Raw genomic sequence first — 22904 nt, forward strand, 5'->3', positions numbered from 1 at the left:
ACTTTTTACAGAGAAAAACATCTGTTTGAAAATATTCTCTATAATTTCCTGAATGACATAAGTTTCTTCCTATAAAGTCATTAGCGTAAGGACATGATCAACATGGATTTACAGACAGCTGGCTCGGCTAGGGGAGCTAAGGATGGGTGACTGGCCAGGCCTGCCGCAGTGGGAGGGGCGCAGGTATAGCATTAGGCTTTCTTAAAATATTTCCGCAACAATGCACGTAGGAGACCATAATAGGTGGTGGTAAATGTTTTGCCCAAATATAGGAATGATTTTAACTAAGATGTATGCTATTCCCTATGCAACAGATGATCAAACAGGATATGTCTTGTGACCTGTTTTGTTTTGTTTTGTTTTCCTTCCCCTTAAGGACACATTTTTTTTCTTTTTTTAAAAATAGCTGAAAAAAAATCTCTGATAATGAATTAGAGTGTGTAGTAACACTGAGAATTAATGATATGATCCTATTTTTAAAATCCAAGGCTAAGAATTTAAGGAGTGAATGAGATGATATTCACTTTATGGGTAGGCACATAGAACTCAGCCAGGTCAGATGTCTGCAGACGGCTTCCCCGAGGGGTGCACCGCATGGGTACTTACTGACGGCGTTTGTTCTGAGCCATGCCACTTGCTTAACTTGTAAATACATTTTCACAAAGCTCATTGCCAATCACTGTCCCCCCGAAGCAATAAACCGTGACAGTTGCTTTAAATGTTTGTGGGCAACTGCTTTCATCTGTTCACATATTTTGAATAGCTACACTAATAACTGTTATTTGGTAAATATTTAAAGGAAAAAAAATAGATCTGTATATTGATGGTAGAATGTCAAGACAATTCTTTTCCAAACATGTTCATTTTGGTCACTAATACAACTGCGCAGGCAAAACATCGAAACACTGTGTCCTTTGTTTAAGGGAAATGATTCATCTTTCTTTTTTGTGCAAAGAAATATATGATTTCAAACACATTTCTGAACTGCCAGGGCAAGAAAGTATAGAACAGAATCATGTTAAGAAAAAAAAAAAAAAAAAAGATCATGAGTCACTTAAATATGTATTTTTGTTTGTAACAAACAAGTATTAAACTGTAAAGTATTTTTGTACAAATTTAATACTTTAATAGCATGGTATTTATCGTCTATGTATGGTTTTGGGGAATTCAAAATTGTTGCAAATATTTGTATGGAAAAAAAAAATCCTCTACCAAATGGAATAAACGGTGATTTTAAAAAGCCAAAATAAAAAAAAAGAAATGACCTGCATGTTTGGTGCATTGAGTATGACTCGGTGTCCTGGCCTGGGTGCTAGTCAGAGTTCATCTCCACAGCTTCCCAAAGGAAGACAGCGCCTCGGCCAACCTGAAAATCACTCTGGAGAAATGAGAATGAGCTGCGGCATCAGATCTGGGTTCGGCTGGAAGCTCCAGTACTCAGAACGTGGCGCAATTTCCCTCCGGGAAGCCAGCTTCCCCACCTGGGATCCTGAAGGTCAGTACAGCAAAGAACCTACAGAACATGCCTTTCAATCAAGAACACGTGCACACAGAAACCCCGTCAAGTCCACTGCCGTGTTCACGTTAGGGGACAAAGAAAGGTGAATCCTAACACACGGGTGCACCAGCTGCCCTTAGGAACTAGGAAAACGCGTTCTTGGAGGCACACTTAACATTAATTATTAAAATGTCAACTTTAACCATGTTACCTTTTAAAAAGCGACATCAATAGTCTCAGCAAGGCTTTGCAAACTCACATTCATTTTTATATAGTTCTATCCAGTGCGCACAGTGTCACGCTATAAACACCTGGCAGTCACATGGCCCAACTGAAGCTCTTTTTTTTCCCCCTAAACAATTGTTCATATTTTGATTGCACTGAGTTCTGTGAAGTAGAAACCAAGGAAAGGAAGTGTGGTTAGAACCAATCAGGTGAGTTCAGACTAATGGGAAGGGATGTCATATAAAAGACCAAGATTAGGCAGAGCCAATCCTTACAAAATGGCTGCTAAAAACACAATGAAAATAGAATTCAAACATCTCAGGTAGTCGTTTTCAAATCTAGCAATCAGCTCCAGTGTCATAGAGTGCTTGTGGCCATCCAGAGAGGCCAGCATGTGTGTGAATGTGCAACCCTGACCCCTGGTGGCATCCAGCCAAGTGCGCAGCTGTGTTAGAGGACCCTTCAGTCTTAATACCCTGCGAGGAAACAGCATTGGCCTCACATCCCAACTGTTAGGGTCCTAGACGTGTACTTTTCCAATGACAGCTTGAAGAATATTGAATTAGGTTAATTATTTGTATTTTGACCCAATACTGCAATCACAACATAATACCTAGTTGCTGCCAGGTGTGGAAGAACACGCCCTTAGGCCCAACACTCTGGAGGCAGAGGCAGACAGATCTCTGTGATCTATATAGTGACTTCTAGGCCAGCCAAGGGCTGTGTAGGGAGACCCAGTTACATATAATGTGTTTCATTGTGTCTTAAGGAAAACAAGCTAATTTAAATTTCTTCTTGATGCGGTTAAAGCTATGAGTCTTATCCTCTCAAATACAGCTCTAGTTGAAGATATTTTCTGTCTACTAGTTTGATAGCTACTATTCCCTCCTCCCTGCCTGCCAACCTCTGTGTTCCAGAAAACGTTCATTACCAGGAGCCATCACTCCCATGTGACTGGATAGTAAGGCACAGACTCCGCCAGTCCTACATCTGTGCCCATCACTTGTTCCTAAATGCTGAGCTGAACAGCTGCCCATTGGGCAATCTAGATAGAACATGAGACTCTCTTCCCCAAGATCCCTAAACCCTGGCTAGCCCTCCATGTCAGCCAGAATAAAGCACTCCTTAATGGATCTTCTGAGGAGAAATGAAAATATGAGTGGAAATTAATAAACTCTCAATGATTAAAGCCAAAGAGAGCAGTCCATGAAAACTTTAAAAATATCAATAAGGGAGAGCGCATACTGTGTTTACTGCAAAGCATCCCATCACCCAAGTCAGGCAGCTACAGGGGATCCGACGCCTCTGGCCTCGTATTCATACAGATACACATGCACTCACGTGCATATACCCACACATAGGCACACATACACTCACATGCATATACCCACAGACACACACACAGTCACATATAGATACACACACACACACACATGCACTCACGTGCATATAGACATACACATACACTGTACTCATTTGCATATATATATATACACACACACACACACACACACAAACATACATGCAATCAAATATAGTAAAAATAAATCTTTTGGAAACTGCAACAAATTTCATAAACTATCAGCTAGAATGGCCAGAGGGGGAAGGAGCCCTCGAGGAAAGCTTTGCTACCGGCCACAGCAGACTGTACACCAGACTCAGAGAATCATCAGACTTAACCCATCCAACAGACAGTAAGGACGATTTTGAGCACAGGTTAAGCAGCAGGTGAAACTCCTCAAGATACAAACTCTCAAAACAGAGCCTCGGTGACACAAACAGACCTGGATGTGGACTAGAAAACCCAGACCTACAGTAAGGAGGTGTGATTGGAAATCGTGAGACATTCTACAGAGAGAAGTCCAAATCCAGCCGTCATCACTCATGCTTCATCCAAACAGCTCCCGGGGAATAAGCATCAATCCTTTACAAACTGGAAGAGCGTGGAATAGCAGTCAACTCGTTCTACGCGGCCAGTATACCCTCATGTCGAAACCAGACAAAGGAAACTACATACAGACTTCCATCTCCTGTGACCACAACTACAATAAGCACCCAACTAAACCAGGGGTAGACCTAGCAGACTATTTCAGGGATGCAAAGTTGGCTTAACATCCAAAAACCTAGAATCAGTATAAAACGAAAATGAGCATAATCTACTGTATTAGTAGGACGAAGGCTAAAACTACATGGATATTGGGAAAAGGCTTAATTCTTTCTCCAGAGCTATCCGGATGTGAATGCTCTCTCCCTTGCCCAGGCCTGCGTGTTAGAGGCTTGGTCTCCAGGGTGGTCCTCCTGGGAAGTGCTGGGATCTCCCTTGCCCAGGCCTGCGTGTTAGAGGCTTGGTCTCCAGGGTGGTCCTCCTGGGAAGTGCTGGGAATCTTTTGGAGGCAAGGTCTTGAGGATGTCTTTCAGTGACTGCGGGGCCATGTCCCAATTGTTCATGAGCTGAGTAGTCTGCAGTTGTAGATACTGCCACCATGAACTACCCTCACCGGGAATCAAAGTGAACTTTCTCTTCATAAGGTCATCGCTTCACGTAGCATCAGAAAACCAACTGATATGTCTTAATATCCGGAACCCAGCAAGGATGCACATTCCCGCCTCTTCTCTCTACAACAGTGTACTCAGAGGCTCTAGTGAGGCAAGAGAACACCGCAACGTGCACACGGATTGGAAAGAAAGAATTAAAACCATGTCTGCTTGTAGACGAGTCGGTCGTATACAGAAAATCCAGAGCAAGCCACCAAAATCCTACTGATATCAACCGGTTCAGCAAGAACAGTATATGAACACCACTTGCTTCTGTAGAGTAAGAAGAGGCGAAGCAAAACTTAAGACAAGGGCTGAGGAGACGGCATCGTTAAATGCTTGCCAGACAAACATGAGGGTAACTGAGCGTTTGTTTTAAAGCCCAGCATAGGCCCATGTGCTTGTAACCCCACTGCTGGAGAGGCGGACACGCCAATTCCTGAGGCTCCCTGCTTATGCCAGGCAAGCCAAACCAGCCACTTTCAGGCAACTCAGAAACTCTTAAAAAAAACAAGCAAACAAAAAGCCAAGGTGGATGGCACCCGAGGAACACCTGAGGTTGACCACGGGCCTCGTCCACATACCAGCAGGTTTGCTTACCTGGGAAGAGACAAAAGCGAACACAGCCAATTTCAATTTGATAATATCAACAAGAATATAATTTTAAAAATAAACCTAGTTTAAAAGGACTATGTAATGTAGAACTGTAAGACATAACACTCTAAAACTACAAAGAGGTAGTTTTGACACAAACAGAAGAACATCCTTGTAGACCCTAAGAGTCAATATTAAAATAAGGGCAATCCACTGCCCTGACATGTTTCTAAAGTACATGCTCTATCAAATTTCCAGCTGGCTTCTTCAAAAAGCAGCAGCAGCAGCAGCAACAACCAACCCTGGAAGCTAAAGTTCATGCAGAAATGCAGGGAATCCAGGATATGATTTTAATACTAGCCCCGCTAAGGCAGAGGCAATAGGAACTCTCTGGACATGGGGGCCAGCCTATCTACATAGCAAGTTCCAGGCCAACCAAGACTAGATAGTGAGGCTGTGCCCCAAAAAGAAACTACAACAAAACCCAAGGGACCCAGGACAACTAAATCAATCTTAAAAAAGACCAGCAAAGTTAGAGGCCTTGGGGTTGATTTCAAATCGTATAGTGCTACACTCTACAGTAATGGCGTCAGCATGATGTCACAGTGCCAACGTATGGGACACAACTGAAAAACCACCAACACACCTCACACATACCAGTGAGTTGTGACCCAGCTATGGAGACAACTCAGCGGGGGGAAGGAACAATCTTTAAGAGACAGAGCTCAAACAGTTGGATAGCCACGTGCAAAAGATGACACAGGACCCCTCTCAGTTTACACGGGGGCTAAGTGAAAGTTTAACATCTAGACATGAGTGCAAAAACTATTAAAGGCTTAGAAAGACAGAAGTAAATCTTCATGGCTTTGGACGGGCCACAGTTTGTTGGCCGTAACATAAAAACCACAAACAACTAGATAACTGATGATAGGCATGACTGGAATTAAAAATGTGCCCTTCAATGTAAAATTTCACAGAATGAGAGAAAAATGCAGGTCACTGTTATTTTATAAAGGACTATATGTAGAATATATAAGAAACTCAGATTTTGATATGAACCTAATATAAAAGTCAAAAGATAGGAATAGATATTTCTTCAAAGACATATTAAAGACCAGTAAATATATGAAAGCTATTCCCCATCTTTAACCATGAGGAAAATACAAATCAAAATCAGAATGAAATGATACATCTTAGTCCTGAGATGGCGATACTTTAGAAGTCAGCTGAGAGGGGGGAAAGGAGGAGGAGGAGGAGGAGGAGGAGGACTGGAGAGACAGGGTAGAGGAAGATCCTTTGCTGCACAAGCCAGACGAGCTGAGGTCCAATCCCCAGAGCCCATATAAAAAGCCAGATATAGTCATGCACACCTGAAACCCCAGTGTGAGGAGACAGAACAGGAAGCTCACTGGAGATTGCTACTGGAGACTGCTGGCCATCAGCCTGGTTCTGGGTCACTGACACACTCTGACTCAGGATTGAAGCCGAGGGACAGAGCAGAACACTCAACATGTTCCTTCATGCTCAAACAGAGGCATGCACCCCCACAACACACACAGGTACACATGGACCATACACATACATCATATTCATACACAGACACTACTATACACATGTGCATACACACACAGACACATACTATACACATACTCCAGATAAACACAGACATACATATATACCACATACAGACACCATATTCACACAGATACCACACACATGCACACACATATACCAGGTACATACACATGTACATATATACCATACACATGCACTGTATTCACACATAGACAACATACACATATGCACATGCACACACATAAACATTTACGACATGAATACATCAGACACGTACAAATTCTCATGTACGTGTATGCCATATACATATATCATATTCACAGATACCATATATACATGTATGCGCACACATATGTATAAATATACCATACACACACACCATATTCACACACACACACCATATTCACACACACACCATTTGGAGAAACTGGAATTCTCCTAACTACCAGTGAGAATGCAAAATGGTAACGGCTTAAGAGTCTAAGGCAGACTTACTCCATTAACCCCAAGAAATGAAAATATGTATCTACCCACAAAAAATGTTTGCTGGAGAGATCAGAGCAGTATTCATTACAACGGGCGGAGGGGAAACTGCCCCGATGTCAATCCACTAATGGAGGGAAAAACTCTACAGTCAATATATCCACGCAAAGGAGTCTTATTGAGCTGAGCTACCAATATATTACCGATAAAATGTGGGTGAAATCTTAATAATATGGTTAGGGAAAGAAGTCCGAAAGGACCTCATTCTGTACGGCTTCGCTTAGAGGGGCTGTGCATTACAGGCGAGTCTACAGAGACAAACCCATTAGCTGGAGTGGATGAGTATGCATGATGGGGTGCAGGCTTGGGGGTTCACAAAAATGCCCTAATGTCGACTGCGATGACCGCTTCACAATTCGTTGACCATGCTAAAAGCTACCGAATTATGCTCTTTAAGTGTGTAAACTGTATAGAATTCGATCTCAACACTATTAATGTCAAGTCAATGAGTACTTTTTATTTTACTATCGATCTTAATTCCTTGTGTTATTATAAAAGAAAACCACAGATTGGGCGATGAAGTAAAAGAATAGTGGATTTATTTCTCACAAAGGCCTATCTCAGAAATGCTGCAGATCAGTCCCAGGGCACCCGCAATAACAAAAGCATTACCATCAGCTGAGTCACATGACTGGTCTTGTTTGTTTACTTCCTGGTACATAGAAAAGTTATGTTTAGGACTAGGAATAAAATTAAGCTGTAAAGTGCTTTCTTAGAAGGAATGAGACCTTGGCTTCAGTCCCAGTACCAAAAGAAGGGAGAAAGATGGAAAAACTATCTCTACCACTCTGCCATGCCAGGCGTGGTGGCGCACGCCTTTAATCCCAGCACTTGGGAGGCAGAGGAGGCAAACTCAGATTTCTGAGTTTGAGGCCAGCCTGGTCTACAAAGTGAGTTCCAGGTCAGCCCCAGGGCTGTACAGAGAAACCCTGTCTCGAAACCACCCCCATCCCACCCCCCCCAAAAAAAACCCACACAGGTTTGGGAAGACACATTCAAGCCACAGTACCACTAGGTAATAAATATTTAAAAACCAATCTGCTTTAAGAGAAAGTCTTCCCTACAATGGGATATATGCTAAACTTACTCCCAACTGAGAAAGGCATATCCAAGCCCCATGTACGCCGAGCCCCAGGCACAGGAATGGAGTGATGGCCACAGCATCACAGCAAGGATGTCACCGCAAACAGCATCCTTGAATGTGTTACAATCAACAGGTACAATCAGTCCACCTTTGCTGGTTCAGTGTGCTGGCAAAGGAGATCCACAATGATCACATGGCATTATCACAAAACATCCAGCAGCACCTAAAATGGGAGTGTTTTAAGCATAGGGCACCTTTTCCCCTGTGTCCCCTGTTAACTGTTCTCACGAGGACAAAGGCTGAAATCATCACGGTTTTCTTGGATTGGGTGATTTTAGAATACCTCCTTTTGAAACTTAGATTTAAAAATAATATAAAAATTTTATTTTGGGTCATGTGCCCAAAAATACAAATGCCCAAAACCATAATGCCCAGTGACAGCTGTCTTCTCAGAGTTTTGAAACTTTGACGCTAAAATGTTCATCTTGTCTTGGGAGGAAAAAAATAATAATTTCTTGATCAATATGAAGTAAACTTTTTTTTTTCTGCTTTGAGGTTTTTGGTGGTGGTGGTGGTGGTATGGGCTGAGCAGGGGCTTGTGATGTTGCCCAGGCTGGCCATGAACGCAGGATCCTCACATTTCCATCTCCTGATTGCTGGGATCGTTGGCGTCGTCCGGCACACCTGACTTACCTGTTTCTTGATTGTCGGTGGGTTTAAAAAGCTGTCTGGGAGTGAGGGTATTCAACCTCAGATTCCGAAACACAGAAGACACCTGTGGAGATGGCTCTTCAACCTGTTTGAAAATAAAAATGAAGTTACTTTTATAAAAACATCCCTGATCAAGCACTCACATGCGCGTGCGTTCCCCATGACGGAGCCTGAAGAAATGAGGCACCCCTCAACAATCCTGTCTGCCCTCTGGAGGATTATGTCTGCCTCTGCCTATTGTGGCATCCCCTGGACCTAGCTAAGGGCCTGACGTGGAGAAGTCGCTGTGCATTGCCTAAATACAACCCTCTAAAAGTAGCGATAGGGCTTACTAGATAACTGGGAGCAAGACACAGAATTCAAGGAAGGCTCGCTGTGCAAGCATTAAGAATTTCAAGATGGATGCAAGTCGCTAAGCACAGAGCCAGGCTGCACACCCATGAAGACCTCTCTTTTGTAGTGCGTAAGCATGGCAGTGCCAAGACTCTTCATGCTTCTGGTGACACCTGAGCAGCAGACACTGGGCCACTACGATCCTCAGTTGTCACAGGACAAAGGACAGGAAACACCATACATCTTCCACAGTGCTCTCTATCTGTGCATTTTAGAGTCGGACTTTGGTTAAAGCAATCACTTGTACCAACATGCCTGGACTTCTGGAACCTGGACTTAGTCACCCGTCATGCTAAGTGTCCCCATGAAGGCATGACTTACCTGAAATATTTGAGCTGGTGAACTCTTAAATGAGAATGATCTGCTGTGTGGTGGGTGCATCTCATCCGGGCATTTGAAAGCCTGAACGGGAATAAGCCCCTCCCTCCCGAGGAAGCCTCCAGGTTGCCTAAGCCCCTCCCTCCTGAGGAAGCCTCCAGGTTGCCTAAGCCCCCTCCCTCCCAAGGAAGCCTCCAGGTTGCCTGCTTTCAGTCTCACCCTGCACTGGCGTCTACATTTGATCCTACACTCATCACACCTGCAGCTCTCCACAACCGCTCTCCACAACTCCTTCCAATGAAGTCTTCCCCGACAGACACGCAGATGGATGGACAGACAGACCGAGCGGATGCCTCTGTCTCCCAGAGAACTTAAACTAACTCAGGGGCTAGCCTTCCCTCAGCCCTTGTGACTGTCTTAGCTAGCTTGCTTTTCATGTTACAATGTGAATTTTGTAAAATTATTTGGGGTGGGGGAGGGGGGGTTGAATAATTGTTTCATCTGATACACTTGGCAGTGTCCACGAAGTTATTTGCATAAAAGAGTTCTGTTTTCAGAGCAGGCAGTATGTAAGGTCAACATTTCCCTGTAGGATCTGTTTTTCAAAACCCAGAGCCACTGAGGTAAAAGCAATGAGGCAAGGAGTGCTCAGTTGGTCATTACTGTCATGCAGACCACAGTGGCATTTGGACCAGTAATGAGTGATATAGAATACAATGCTAGTCCCCCAAGATCAAAATGGAACTAGAATTTTCCTGTTGCCTGGAGCAGTGCAGGGTCCATGGATCTGGGAAAGTCGGTGATTTAAAGCCGCTAGTGCAGAAAGTTCGTAACTCGGGTCTGTAACTATGCTTCTAGTTGGTGCATTTATTATGATTTTTAGCAGGCATTTAAAGCAATTGTTCTCAACCTGTGGGTTGGGACCCCTTGGGGGGGGGGCAAAGAACCCTTTCCCAGGGTTACGCAAGACCATCAGAAAACCCATATTTATGTTATACTTAGTAGGAGTAGCAAAATGGCAGTCATGAAGCAGCCACAAAAAAGAATTTTATGGTGGGGGAGGGGGTGCCACAACGACAGCATAGGGAAATGTACTGAAGGGCTGAGGCACTAGGGAGGTTGAGAGCCACTGATTTGGAGTGTGACCCATTTATAAACATTGTCTTCACCACGAAAGAGCATATGCCGCAGCCTCACGGCGCTCAGTGGCACTGGGTATATAGCACCATGGAACCACCATAACCATCTAGGTTGGTGTGAACACACAATGGCGACATTTGCCCAAGTATGGGACAGCTGCCTAGGGAGACATTTTTCAGAGCTCAGCCATGCATGCCTTCATTTGTAGAACTTAAACGCTGGTATGGGCTGCAGGCAGCAGCGTGCATTTTGAAGGAAGGACAGACACATGTCCCTGGGTTCCTCCTTCAAAAATGATATGTTCACCTAGAGTTAATGGAAGTCCGTCTCTGTTTTACCAGTCCTGGAGGTCTGATTTCTGTTTCCTCGTTTGCAGGAATTCCTGGAGATGCTGTATACTTTTGGCAAAGCCTTTGAGAAAGAGCATCATCCCCTCCCATGAACAAACTCTGGGCTAATGTCACCGTGCGAGGATGAGAGGCAGCACATCGCGGTGCCCAATCTCACGCTTATGTTCACAGATCTGCAACGCAGGCCTTTGGTCCAAGCGGGAAGGCTACAGCAGACCTGGGCCTGGGGCTGAGGAACACTGCCTTTTTCTCTTTGTGCCACCATGTAAAATCATAATCCCCCTGCCCCCCGCCCCCCAATGTCGGTGAGAAGAAATATAACTCAAGAAACTTGTTTTGGAGGTTCTTTCTTTACGCTTGTCCCTTGATGGCTCCAGTCAAAAGCCTACCCCCAGGGCCTTTGCAAGCTCACTTTTCTGGGAAGGGGGCGGGGGAAGATGTAAATGTCATATTAAATGTCATTCTCAGCTGCACTGGGGCGGAGGATTAAGGCTTACTATCACCAGAGATTCTTCCATTGATTCCATTGAAACCCTTCTCACTGATTCTGATGACTGATACCTGGATCCATCACTTGCAACCCATCCCCAGCTGACCTAATCCATCTGTGGGACGACCCGCCAGCTCTGCCCTTCAGCCTTGCAGCATCTCTTCTCCTTCCCTGTTGGAAGCACCCTACTTTCCGCCCAATCGCTGTATCCTGGGTCTCTTTATGCTAGGAACTTATTAGTTCGTTTCTCCCTAATCCGCCATCCGTCACACTGAGGTCAAGGTGACTTCCTTGAATTTCAATTCATAAGCACTTAAAATGTTCCTCCGGATCTCCACTCCAATCCAAAAAACAAACAAACAAACAAACAAACAAACAAAACAAAAAAGGATAGACTCTTTGGAAGTCTCTCTGGCTATCAGTCCTGACTACCCCACCCCCATATCCACAGCCCTAACTCTCATTTGAATCGCAAGCTCTCCCAGTGGCCGCACAGCTGAACTCAAGCAGTCTCTCAGAGAACCTGCTGCAGGTTCCACACCTTCTTAGGGTAGTGAACATGAGTGTCACACTTTGGAACCGGGGCAGTAGCACATGCTGCTCTGAACTGGTCTCTACTGAACCCCACCTAGCGAATTGGCGACAGGTCCATTAATCAATCAGTACCCTTGCCCTGAAACCACATTTGGAAGTAATTTATAAACCTCATCTCTAAGTGTAGCACCCATTGCTGCCTGCTGGAGGAAGGGAGGAAGACTGCATTTCCTCAAACAAGGTCTTCCTGTGTCTTTTTCATCTCAGTGCCTAGCTCTGCTGTTTCCCTGTTTCAGGCAGAGAGCAGAGAATCATTTGAGATTGCTCCCTTTTGCCCTCTCCCCTCTAGTCACCCAGTGGACAGTTAAACATCTCCAAACTATAGAAGCCCAAGGGGAAGAGACAGGAACAAGACGTTGATTCCTTTAGTGAATTAACGAACTGAAACAGCAGACTGACGGATGTTAAAAGGTAAGTGTGAGACATCACAGGGTTCTGGGAGAGCCAGATGCAGACTGAGAAGCCCCCGGTGTGTACTTAAGGCACAGGGAGCCTTTAGACAGAGGGACTGAGTCGAGCACCCAAGGCATCAGAGTATATGAGGAGCATAGCAGGAATGCATTCGAGGGCAGACAGTTGATCCTCCAGTAAGACAAGGACCCTAGCCAGGACAGCCAAGGCTGAGTGGGGAAAGAAAATCATATCTCAATAATGCTACAACCCTAGAGTGCAAAGATGGGGTCGGGATGATGTGACTGTGAGACTTTAGAGCTGTCAGACTGGGAGAAAGGGGATTGAGATGGGGAACCAAGAGAAAAATGGGAGGCTGTGCTTCCAGAATGGCTGGTTTCTAGGAGCAAAGATCAAAGATACATGGAGGAACTGGTTCCTGAATGCTCTCCAGTGAGTCCTCAAAGTACTCCCATACTCGCAAGTAGTCAGCAGAAGTACGGTGTAGAGTCACTTACCCAGAGTCCCCAGCACCTGTATCAAGGCAGCCACTGAGACACTCGGGCCGAGGGGATGGGTGAAACTGTCACTTGGGGAGATGTCTCAATTAGGGGATGTGTGAGAGAAGGGGGGAGAGACGGAGTTCTGTGACGGTGTTAAACCATTGAATTAGGTAAGGTCACGTGAACCAAGAGAAAGAGGACCAAACCCGTAGCAACAGTTAAACTAGAGGCCAAGCGGGAGCCGAGAGCGAGACCTAAGGAAAGGCTCCCGAAGCTTGGGAGAAGACCGGAACCAACCAGTGCAAGGGAGCTGTGGAGATATGGAAGGACTGTGGCCTGCAGTGCCAGGGGTCACTGACAAGGAAGACAGGGGAAGGCAGGCACAGAGTAGCATCCATCAATCAGTGGGCGCTGTCTAGAGAGGCAGCCTCAGGAGAAGAGCTAGTTCCAAGTGGGCACAGGGGGGAATTTTGTTAGATGCAAGACATCAGCTGTCCGATACTCTAGCAGACGTACGCACGGTCCTGTCCAGGCACACTGCAGTTGGCAAGGGCTACAGAAAGCATGAATACAAGGGAACATGGCTCCTACCATACGGAATTTACTGGGGCTTTCTTCGTCAAACGGGAAGCCGTCACCGGTTCTTTTGGACCCTCTGAGCTGTGCTGACTCCTCATCCGTATCCACGTCATCGTTAACAGAAGTTGACAGCCATCTTTCGTCGCCTCTGGCGCTGTCTGCAGTAGCTTTGTTGTCTGGGGTTCTACAGAGGTAGGAGGCTGGAGGCTGGGTGTCAGGTCTTCCTCCGACTCGAGGGCTCGAAGGCTGGGATGCGAAACCTGTTGAGGGTGCGCAGCTGCCAGAGAGCTTCTTCTGCAAGAAGTGTTTCAAACGTGTCTGCCTGGGGAAACCGCGCTTCCGGATGGCACTCCTGAGTTCAGACTCTTGCGCGATGATGTACACTCTGGAGCGGCCCCGGGTCACTGCCGTGTAAACATGTTGCCAGTGCTGGCGGCCTGCCTTCCCCACGACGTAGACGACTGTGTTCTCCTCGGACCCCTGAGAGGCAAAAACAGTGTGAAGGCTCAACCTGGGAGCTCGGCGGAGAGGAGCGACTCCAGCACGAGGCTTACTGGGTGAAGCCTCACAAGCCAGGCTGGCAGATGCAAAAGAGAAATCACGGAGACCTTGTGTCCAACAAATGAAAACCAAGGACTCACGGCTGCTCTGACCTCCACACATGCACAGTAGGAATAGCACACCTGTATGCAGACACACAAACACAAACACACACACACACACAAAACTAAAAGAGAAAAGTGTTAAGGGTGTGCTAATGTCCTTCCACCTGACTCGTGTGTCCGTATCCACCTATCTCCCAGAATCCATTTTATCTACTATCTCAGAACTCACATTTGCTGAGTTTGTTACCAACATTAGGTCCCACAGGGTCACAACTAGCTTGTGGTGACCAAAACAAACTCTAGGAGCCAAAAGGAGTGCTACATTTTTTCCTAACTTTCAAAGACTTTGAAGTAACTGTACAGACCTACGTGTAAATGTGTTTCACTAAGGTTACCAATGATGGCAAAGGAAACAGCCAATAATAGGAGACTATAGAAATATATATAGACACAACATGTATGCATACATCAAAGTATCATTAAACAGACAGACACAGACACACATGTACACATGCACACAGAGATTGGCTGGACATACTGGGACACCCTGAGCTATTTCCATCTCCTCTTTAAACCTGTTGTTCTCAAATAAGATTAAGCAAATTATAAGGGAGCTGTTCACATAATTGTAGGGAAAGCATACATTTGTCAAAATAACAAGAGAATAGCAAGGTCCACTCACAAAGTTAATAAAGCCAAAAGTAAACAAGATGTAAAATGACACCCTTTGTTTAAACCTTGAAAGCAAGAAACTATATAGAAAAATACATATATATATATATACATATACACACATATATAATCTATAGGAATATATCAAACACAGGACAAAAGTCCCTTCTGAGCAAAGTTTAAGTTGGGTAGGCATGTTCAAGAACTTCAGCAGTCAAATAATATTCTATTGAAATATTCTTAAAAACCAAAAATTATACACACAAAACCATACCATAGATATAATGTCAAAGTTTAAGGACATCCATGCAGTTCACGTCAGGCCCTGCTGGAGTCAGGCTGGGAGGCAGGGAAGTGGAAGGTTGTCTTGCTAATGTCTTAGTTCCTCAGAACGAAGGGGCACTCGGGAGACCACATAGCTAGCGCCCGAGTAGCAGCTCCTGAGCTTTTGTGTGTGGGAGGCAGGGAAGTGGAAGGTTGTCTTGCTAATGTCTTAGTTCCTCAGAACGAAGGGGCACTCGGGAGACCACATAGCTAGCGCCCGAGTAGCAGCTCCTGAGCTTTTGTGTGTGGATGCAAAGGCTTCAGGAGTGAAGCCCAGAGGCCCAGGGTCAGGCGCTAGGCCACAGGCTGGAAGGTGGCTTCTCAGAAAGAAAGCAGAAGGATGAGGGAGAGACTGGGCCAGAACTAAAGAATTACAATTTATAACAGCAAAAGACATTAAAAGCAGCGCCATGTACTTCCTGTTGTGGAAAGTGTTGTAGGTAACTCTGTCAACCTGATGGGCCCACGAGTCACCTAGGGAACAGCTCTGGACACTGCTGGGAGTTTCTAGATGGGGGTTCACTGATGGGGGTACCCACTGTAAAAATGGGGGCACTCATTCAATGGGCTGGGACCCAAGACTGAATGGAAAGGAGAAAGAGAGCTGAGTACCCATCATTCACTTCTCTCTGCTTCCTAACTACGGATGCAATGTGACAAACTGGCCACTCCTGCCTCTAGGTCTTCCCCGCTACGAGGGCCTGTACCCTCCAACTGTAAGCCCAAACGACGACCTCTTTCTTCAACTTACCTGAAAAGTATGAATGGTCCTTGCCCAGGCGTGCTTGATCTGACAGTTTGCCATTAGTTTGCTAAAGTCCACCTTCACTTCCAAGCCAGCCTCGTTATTAATGGTCAGAAGTCTTTTTCTTTTGAAAGTTACGTCAGTTACATCCTGGGATCAAGACAAAGAAAACTTTGCATCTATTCCAACACGCACGTGGTAAGGACACTCTGTCTCGGCTGCACAAACATTATCCATCAAATTGAGAATCACCAGGGGCTTGAAGCTGTGACTGTAGTTGCAGAGCGTGTGAACAGTACTTGTGAGGCTCCAGGTCGCATCCCCAGAATGGAACAATTAAAACCCGGAGAGGCTTAAAATCCATACTTAGTTGAATGCCTTCATGTTTAAGCATTTCAATGAGCAGAAATAGAAACTTTTTGTCCCTGAAACCTCACACCCTCTTTCCCTCACAGCCCCTTCCGCATCTTTCACATTTGCGAGGGTATGGACACGGGGAGAACAACCCCAGGAAAGAGAATTACTAAAGTTTCTAGGTTGATACTACAACTAAGGACAGCTTCGCTTGCTCCTTTGTTATTCGAGCTTCCGACTCACTACAAAGTTTCCTTTCTCCGTCTTTACTAGAAAGCAACACTTTCCAGCAGAGCTACTCCCAACAATCCCGTCACATTCTGACATTAAACCAGACAAGACATGGCTAAAATCTACAAACCAATGTTCATCCTGGATGAGGGTGTGTAAACATTCCTGATAAAGAGGAGCATCCCTCAGTCAATCCCAAATGAGATCTAGGGCTTTGGAAAAAAAACAAAAACAAAACAAAATCTCTAACTGGCAAACATATTACTTCCCAAGACTCACCTGTGTTATGAAAAATATTTCCCCATTGCACAGCCGGATGCTGCTTTCGAAATCCTGTTTGATTTTAGCATCGTCGTCAGGGGCGTCTCCATAGCCTTTCCCCTCGGCTTCCTGGTCTTTGTCGGGGAGTAAATCTGAGAGGTATGCATTCCGGGTACAGCAGATCTTATCACCGACGGCAAAGATGAGTTTCTTCTCATGGTCTCTGCATTAGGAAGTGAGCACACGCCATCAAACCTGGAGGCTGGGCACTTCATTTTCTCCAATAGCAACCCCTCTTGGAGCTGGTGTGAATGGAGGCTTGTTTATACATCTTTGTATCATTTCATTCTCCAAAGGTCAAGAATCAAGTGGTCACAACTGTCACCTGTTTACATTGTGTAGGGGGTTGGGCTGGTGTCATTATGTATTCTGATGGCTCCCAAGACCTGGTTACCCCACCCAACAGGAGAGATGAGGAGATCCCCACATACATCAGCTTTTGCTGGGTAAACCTTGCCCCCAGGTTATCCTTGATTGGTTAATAAAGACGCCAATGGCCTGGGCAATAGAAAGGGTCAGAGCCAAGGTTCCCAAGCTTGGGGTCTAAGGCAGGGATGAGAGGAAAGCCAGGAAGAAGGAGGGAGGAGGTCGCCAAGGGGTAGCATGGATCCTTAACTCATGGCCACGAGAGCCAAGCCCAATGCAGCAGGAAGAGCCCAGAGGAATCATAGCACACCCTATCTTGGGGATTTTGACAGGAAAAGTAGACAAACTAACAGAGACTTTTTATATCCGCCCAGCTCTGGTGCTTTATGGCTTATTATAATTCAGGTCTCTGTATCGTTTATTTGGGATATTTGGAGGCAATGAGGGAGCATAACAAACCCTCCAAATAACATTCACCGCCACAGCATCCACCCTGTCACCTCAAGGCCTTCCCACAAGGCCCCGTTGAACCCACTCAAGTTAGAGATGCTGATAATGGATGGTCTGATCCACCCACTTTCTAAACCAAAAACCTCATCATTTTTCCATGCAAATCCACCCTCTCTCCTCATTCTCCAGTCCCGGGTCTTCAGTACTAACTCGTATTCCCATTATAATAATTATGCCACTGTTCCATGAAAAACGGTATCGACGAATGGCGGCTTGAGCCAGTCGATGAATGGTGGCTGGTGCCAGACCCTGTAAAAGCCCGCTGGGTTTCTTTTTTCATTCTGCCCTTACCTAACCCTTGGGGAGACTTCTGTTTCTACAGCTTCATTCACACAATTAGAAAGATTCCCTGACAAGAGCAGAGCTACTAGGACCACTATGACATGAGCCCGTGCATTCGAGCACTTTTTGTGTCCTCTGTCAGGCTGCCCAACACAGTGGTCTGCGGCAGGAGCTCCTATAGTTAACACAACCCCAGCGACGAGCATTTCTGTCAAATACAAGGCATACAAAACTGTCTCCGCACACAGCCTGCTGTTCCGGCTCCGGGAAACACCACACACAGAGTGGTCGAAATTCTCCTTATTCCCAGGTTGATCTTGAAGAGGTTGGAGGTTGCCAACCTGGACACCACGGAGAAATAACCATCCCTTACTTTTCATCCTGCTCTACTTACGCTCCAGGTCAATTCCTAACGGAATATGAACCCCTTAATCAAAGAGACTAACGCGCTTCACAAACTGGGAGAAAGTGTATGACTTTTGAACGCATGGCCCTATGTGACAAATATCCACATAAACGAAAGAACGGCAAATCGAGGTACGACCGTCCCCTACGGTGTCAGTCGGGAAGATGCTCACTTGATGAGGTGGCCTGTGTAGTGCTTGCAGCAGCAGTCATTGATGAGGTCACAGTCTTGCCTGAAACACAGGAAAAATCAGAGTCACTTCAGCAGCGCACATTACGCACTGGCTTATGTTCACAGACAATCCTGCACTGGGCCACTGGATTTGGTTTTTTTACTTATTGTTGTGATACTGGGAATTGAGCTGAGGGCTTTGTGCTTGCTGGGCACGCATGCTAGCACTCACACCCCTGCTGACATAGCAGATCCCATAAGAAGTTTCTAGAATGATCTCTAGGAAAAAGTATCTTCTGTTGGTGTTTATTCCTTTTTTTTATCAACACGGGGTTTCTCTGTGTAGCTCTGGCTGTCCTGGAACTTACTCTATAGGCCAGGCTGGCCTCGAACTCAGAAATCCGCCTGCCTCTGCCTCCTAAGGGCTAGGATTAAAGGTGCGTGCTACCACACCCAGCTGAAGAAAAAGCATTTTAATCCTTAAGCTTCAGATACAATTTTATTTTTCTCGAACTTCCAGTGAGACTATAAGCATGCTTGATCGCAAACGGCCCTGCTCAGAATGCCTTCTGATGTGTCTAATGAAAAGATACCTCTAAGAATGAGAAGGGATAATGAGAATTACATGTATCTCTCCCTAAATACAATGCACATTAGTAACTTATGAAGTTTAAAAGTTGGATAAAGGCCGGGCTGTGATGGCGCACGCCTTTAATCCCAGCACTTGGGAGGCAGAGGCAGGTGGATTTCTGAGTTCGAGGCCAGCCTGGTCTACAAAGTGAGTTCCAGGACAGCCAAGGCTACACAGAGAAACCCTGTCTCAAAAAAAACAAAAAAAAAAAAAAAAAAAAAGTTGGATAAAGTACATTAACACATTATAAACATTTTACCTTCTAAATGCAATAAATTGCGATGTTTTTGAACTTTCAAAAGAGCAGAAGTCCTTTCCTTGAAGCAAAGTTTTAACTGCAGTATATAAATCTGGCAAAGAGAAAAAGGTTAACACAGACAAACTGCCAAATTGCAATGCAATTTCTGTGGGAAAATTACTTAGCGATTCCTAAGGGGTGCAGGTAAAACACCTCACCTCAGGCAACGCAAGGTCACCATGGGAACGCCTATGTCATCCTTGATGCAGGACGTAACAATGGCAAGAACGTGGAGACAGGTTTCAGCCCCTGAGGCACTGGTGCACACCAGCTTGCAATAACTGAGATACTGCTACGTGGGCTCAAAAGTGCCCACTGGCCTAACACCCACACTGCCTCCCTCACCTCAGCTTTCTCTTTCTTCCCATGCCCCGACCTCCCACAGTTCAGCCACTAACAGGACACTATCATGACAGTCATGTGCCGTTCGTTATGCCCAGCTCACTACCCAAGGTGTGGTGGTTTTTCATAGCTGTTGTTTTATAGATAGGGTCTAGCGTGGTCTGTATGACAGAGGCTGGGGGGAAAAGGAGTTCAAGGCCAGCCTCGGCTATACAGCAGATTCATTGGCAGCCTAGACAACATTAGGTCCCATCTCAAGCAAAAACAGGGGGAGGGGGATAGGAATACTGCAGGATTTTGTCGATCATCTAGTAGCCGGTGAATCATGGAGCACTGTAGTGCTCTGTTCTACAAAGACAAAGTCAGCTTCTCACAGGGCACTTCATTTCTTCAATAAAGATACCCTTTAGAAAATAGCTGACTTCAGAGCTCTGAAGCCAGTCAACCAGAGCAGAAACTTCCAAAGGTCTCTCTGCACTTTGTAACAATGGGTACAACTTCCTCGATAACTTATTAATGAAACAGTGCTATTTGCCTCTCTAAGTACTATTTACCCAGTTTTCTTAAGAAAAAAACTGATTTTTCAGAAAAAAAAATCTTAAAACAGATTCAGCGTCACTAACACTCTGAAAGAGACAACTTCTTTAGCTTCTGAAAGTACACTTTACTGAGCTGGCCATGATAGCACAGGTTATCCCATCGACTAGGGAGGTGGAGACAGAAGAATTAGGAGTTCAAAGTCAGCTTGAAAAGACCCTGGCTCACTCAAACAGAAAGCGGGTTCTCTTTAATAGACAGAACAGGTCCAAAGAGGTAAACAGTGCTTGAGATATACTTCGGAATCTTCGGAATCACAGAGAAAGCAGGGCTATGAAGAGCCTGTATCTGCTTTTCTCATCTGTAACAGTACCTGTGTTAACTAAGCTGTCTAAGAATAAACATTAGCTATCGTATGTAACTACAACCAGCTCACATGATCTGCATCTTCATACCCAGTTTATATAAAACTGAAATGAATGGTGCGATCAGACAGGCGCACAGTGGGAGACAGACTTGGGTGGCTGGGAAGCTTCATGCCAGCATGGTTTCCCATGCACGGTGAGGAACTGTGACAATGACAAGAGATCCTCAGAAGAATCATTTAAATCATTGCCAATCATTACTAAACCCTTAAGCTAGTCTTAAAGCTCGCTAAGCCAGCGTTTTAAATGTAAATCAAGACCAAGAGAACCCCACCATTGTTCTGCTTCCCGTTCTATTGCTGTAATAAAACGCCAGAAGCTACGTAGGGGAAGAAGGGATGAGTGTATCTGCTCCATCACTGAAGGAAATCAAAACAATATCCAACAAGGGTCTTGAAGCTGGCACCATGAAGCAATCCTGCCTGCTGGCACAGTTGACACTTGCTTAGCTAGTATTCTTATACAGCCCAAGAACACCTACATAGGGATTTTGCCACCCACAGTGGCTGCAGAGGGCTGGGTCCTCTCACATCAGTGAGTGATCAAGACAAACATGCCCACCAGCCAATTGATCTGGGCAATCCCTCGATGCAAAATTCCCTTCTTAGAGCCTCTAGGCTGTGCCAACCAAGACAGCTTGGATGGTTTGTATATGCTCAGCCTAGGGAGGATGTGGCCCTGTTGGAGTGGGTGTGGCCTTGTTGGAGTAGGCGTGCCACTGTGGGCATGGGCTTAAGACCCTCATCCTAGCTGCCTGGAAGTCAATATTCCACTAGCAGCCTTCAGATGAAGATGTAGAACTCTGAGCTCTGCTGCACCATGCCTACCTGGATGCTGCCATGCTCCTGCCTTGATGATAATTGGCTGAACCTCGGACCTGTAAGCCAGCCCCAATTAAATGTTGTCCTTTATAAGACTTCCATGGTCATGGTATCTGTTCACAGCAGTAAAACTCTAATTAAGACAACTATATTCAAATATAATTGTTTTTCATAATCAATGTAATGATATTTATTAGTACTTATATAGTGGCTCGTGACATGGATGCCCCCTAGCTCCACAGACACCAAAATCCTTACTCTTATTTCACACGTGGTGAAGTGACTTTGAGTCACGTGCTTAAACGACCTATCCCATATTCCTTCCCAACCCTGACAAGCTGACACTGTAATACCCAAAGTTAATGTGATATTAACAATGTACTCAAAGAAAATAACAGGACATTTTCATTAAATAAAACTTAACTTTCTCCTGAAGAGACTGGGATTGCCAGGGCTCTGTAAACAAAAATCACTTCTGGCCACTTACCGACTCTTCAACTATGTAATGAGAGTCCTTACGCTGTGTCAAGAACTTCCTCAGAAACGACTAGAACAGCAATACTCAACCTGGGGGTCACAATCCCTTTGGGGGGGATCAAACAACCGTTTCACAGCGGTCTCCTCAGACCACGGAAAACATCAACGTTTACATTGCAGTTCATAACAGTAGCAAAGTTACAGTTATAAAGTAGCAATGAAAATAATCTTATTGTTGGGAGTCACCACAGCATGAGGAACTGTGTTAAAGGGTCGCAGTGTTAAGGAGGTTGAGAAACACTGCCCTAGAGTAATCTGCCTTTGAGAATTCTTAAGTGGTTTTCTTTCCAGTCCTCCAGTTTTCACTAGCAAGACCTACCGTTAGCCTCGAACAATACACAGCTAGTCATTTGATAACAATATTACAAAACTGAAATACTTCAACCCAAGCCAACATAAACACTTACTAGATCGGTGTTCACCTTTAGACGACTGAGATCTGCTGTCTTCTTCAGGGAGTCTCACAAAGATGAATGTCTTATCTTCAATGGAGAGGGGTAATGTAGGATTACCAGAGATATTTAATTCAGCATCAAATCTTGGAAACTGACGTCTGGAGATTCTTAAAGAAAAGAAAAACATATGTGTGTGTGTGGGGGGGGGGGAGGTGACATGTGTAAATGGTTGGGGTGTTTGTGTATGTGCACGTGCGTGTGGATGTCCATGCAGGTGGTTGTGGAGACTAAAAGTCAACTTCAGTTGTTTCATTGGAGCCATCCACCTTATATTTTGAGCAGGGTCTCTTACTCAAGTGGAACTTGCCAAGTAGGCTAGGCTAGTTGGCCCATGAGATAGATAGGTAGG

General features: G+C 45.2%; 2 protein-coding genes across 5 annotated transcripts in view; one reads left to right on the forward strand and one right to left on the reverse strand.

Annotated features, from left to right (window-relative positions):
* Grip1 (glutamate receptor interacting protein 1) overlaps positions 1 to 11097 on the forward strand; it is a 639981-nt gene extending 628884 nt beyond the window's left edge. For both annotated transcript variants that reach the window (XR_015048471.1, XR_015048472.1), the window contains exons 25-26: positions 1336 to 1495; positions 10993 to 11097. The gene's annotated coding sequence lies outside the window, so the exon portion shown is untranslated. The remainder of the gene's footprint in view (positions 1 to 1335; positions 1496 to 10992) is intronic.
* The window catches only part of Helb (DNA helicase B), a 29745-nt gene continuing 14266 nt past the window's right edge, over positions 7426 to 22904 (reverse strand). Inside the window, exons 7-14 of one of the 3 annotated variants that reach the window (XM_085843204.1) lie at positions 22508 to 22662; positions 19400 to 19490; positions 18511 to 18570; positions 16733 to 16937; positions 15875 to 16018; positions 13535 to 14002; positions 8748 to 8850; positions 7426 to 8277 (exon numbers count right to left, since the gene is read on the reverse strand). In XM_085843204.1, the coding sequence (XP_085699330.1) occupies positions 8213 to 8277; positions 8748 to 8850; positions 13535 to 14002; positions 15875 to 16018; positions 16733 to 16937; positions 18511 to 18570; positions 19400 to 19490; positions 22508 to 22662 (1291 nt within the window). In that variant the 3' untranslated portion in view covers positions 7426 to 8212. Of the gene's footprint in view, positions 8851 to 13534; positions 14003 to 15874; positions 16019 to 16732; positions 16938 to 18510; positions 18571 to 19399; positions 19491 to 22507; positions 22663 to 22904 lie in introns of all 3 variants that reach the window. The other 2 variants (XM_085843205.1, XM_021175318.2) reach the window with 2 other exon arrangements.

This window comes from Mus caroli, unplaced genomic scaffold (assembly GCF_978045245.1).
Source record: "Mus caroli unplaced genomic scaffold, Mus_caroli_1 scaffold_9, whole genome shotgun sequence".
NCBI classification, from domain to species: Eukaryota; Metazoa; Chordata; class Mammalia; order Rodentia; family Muridae; genus Mus; species Mus caroli.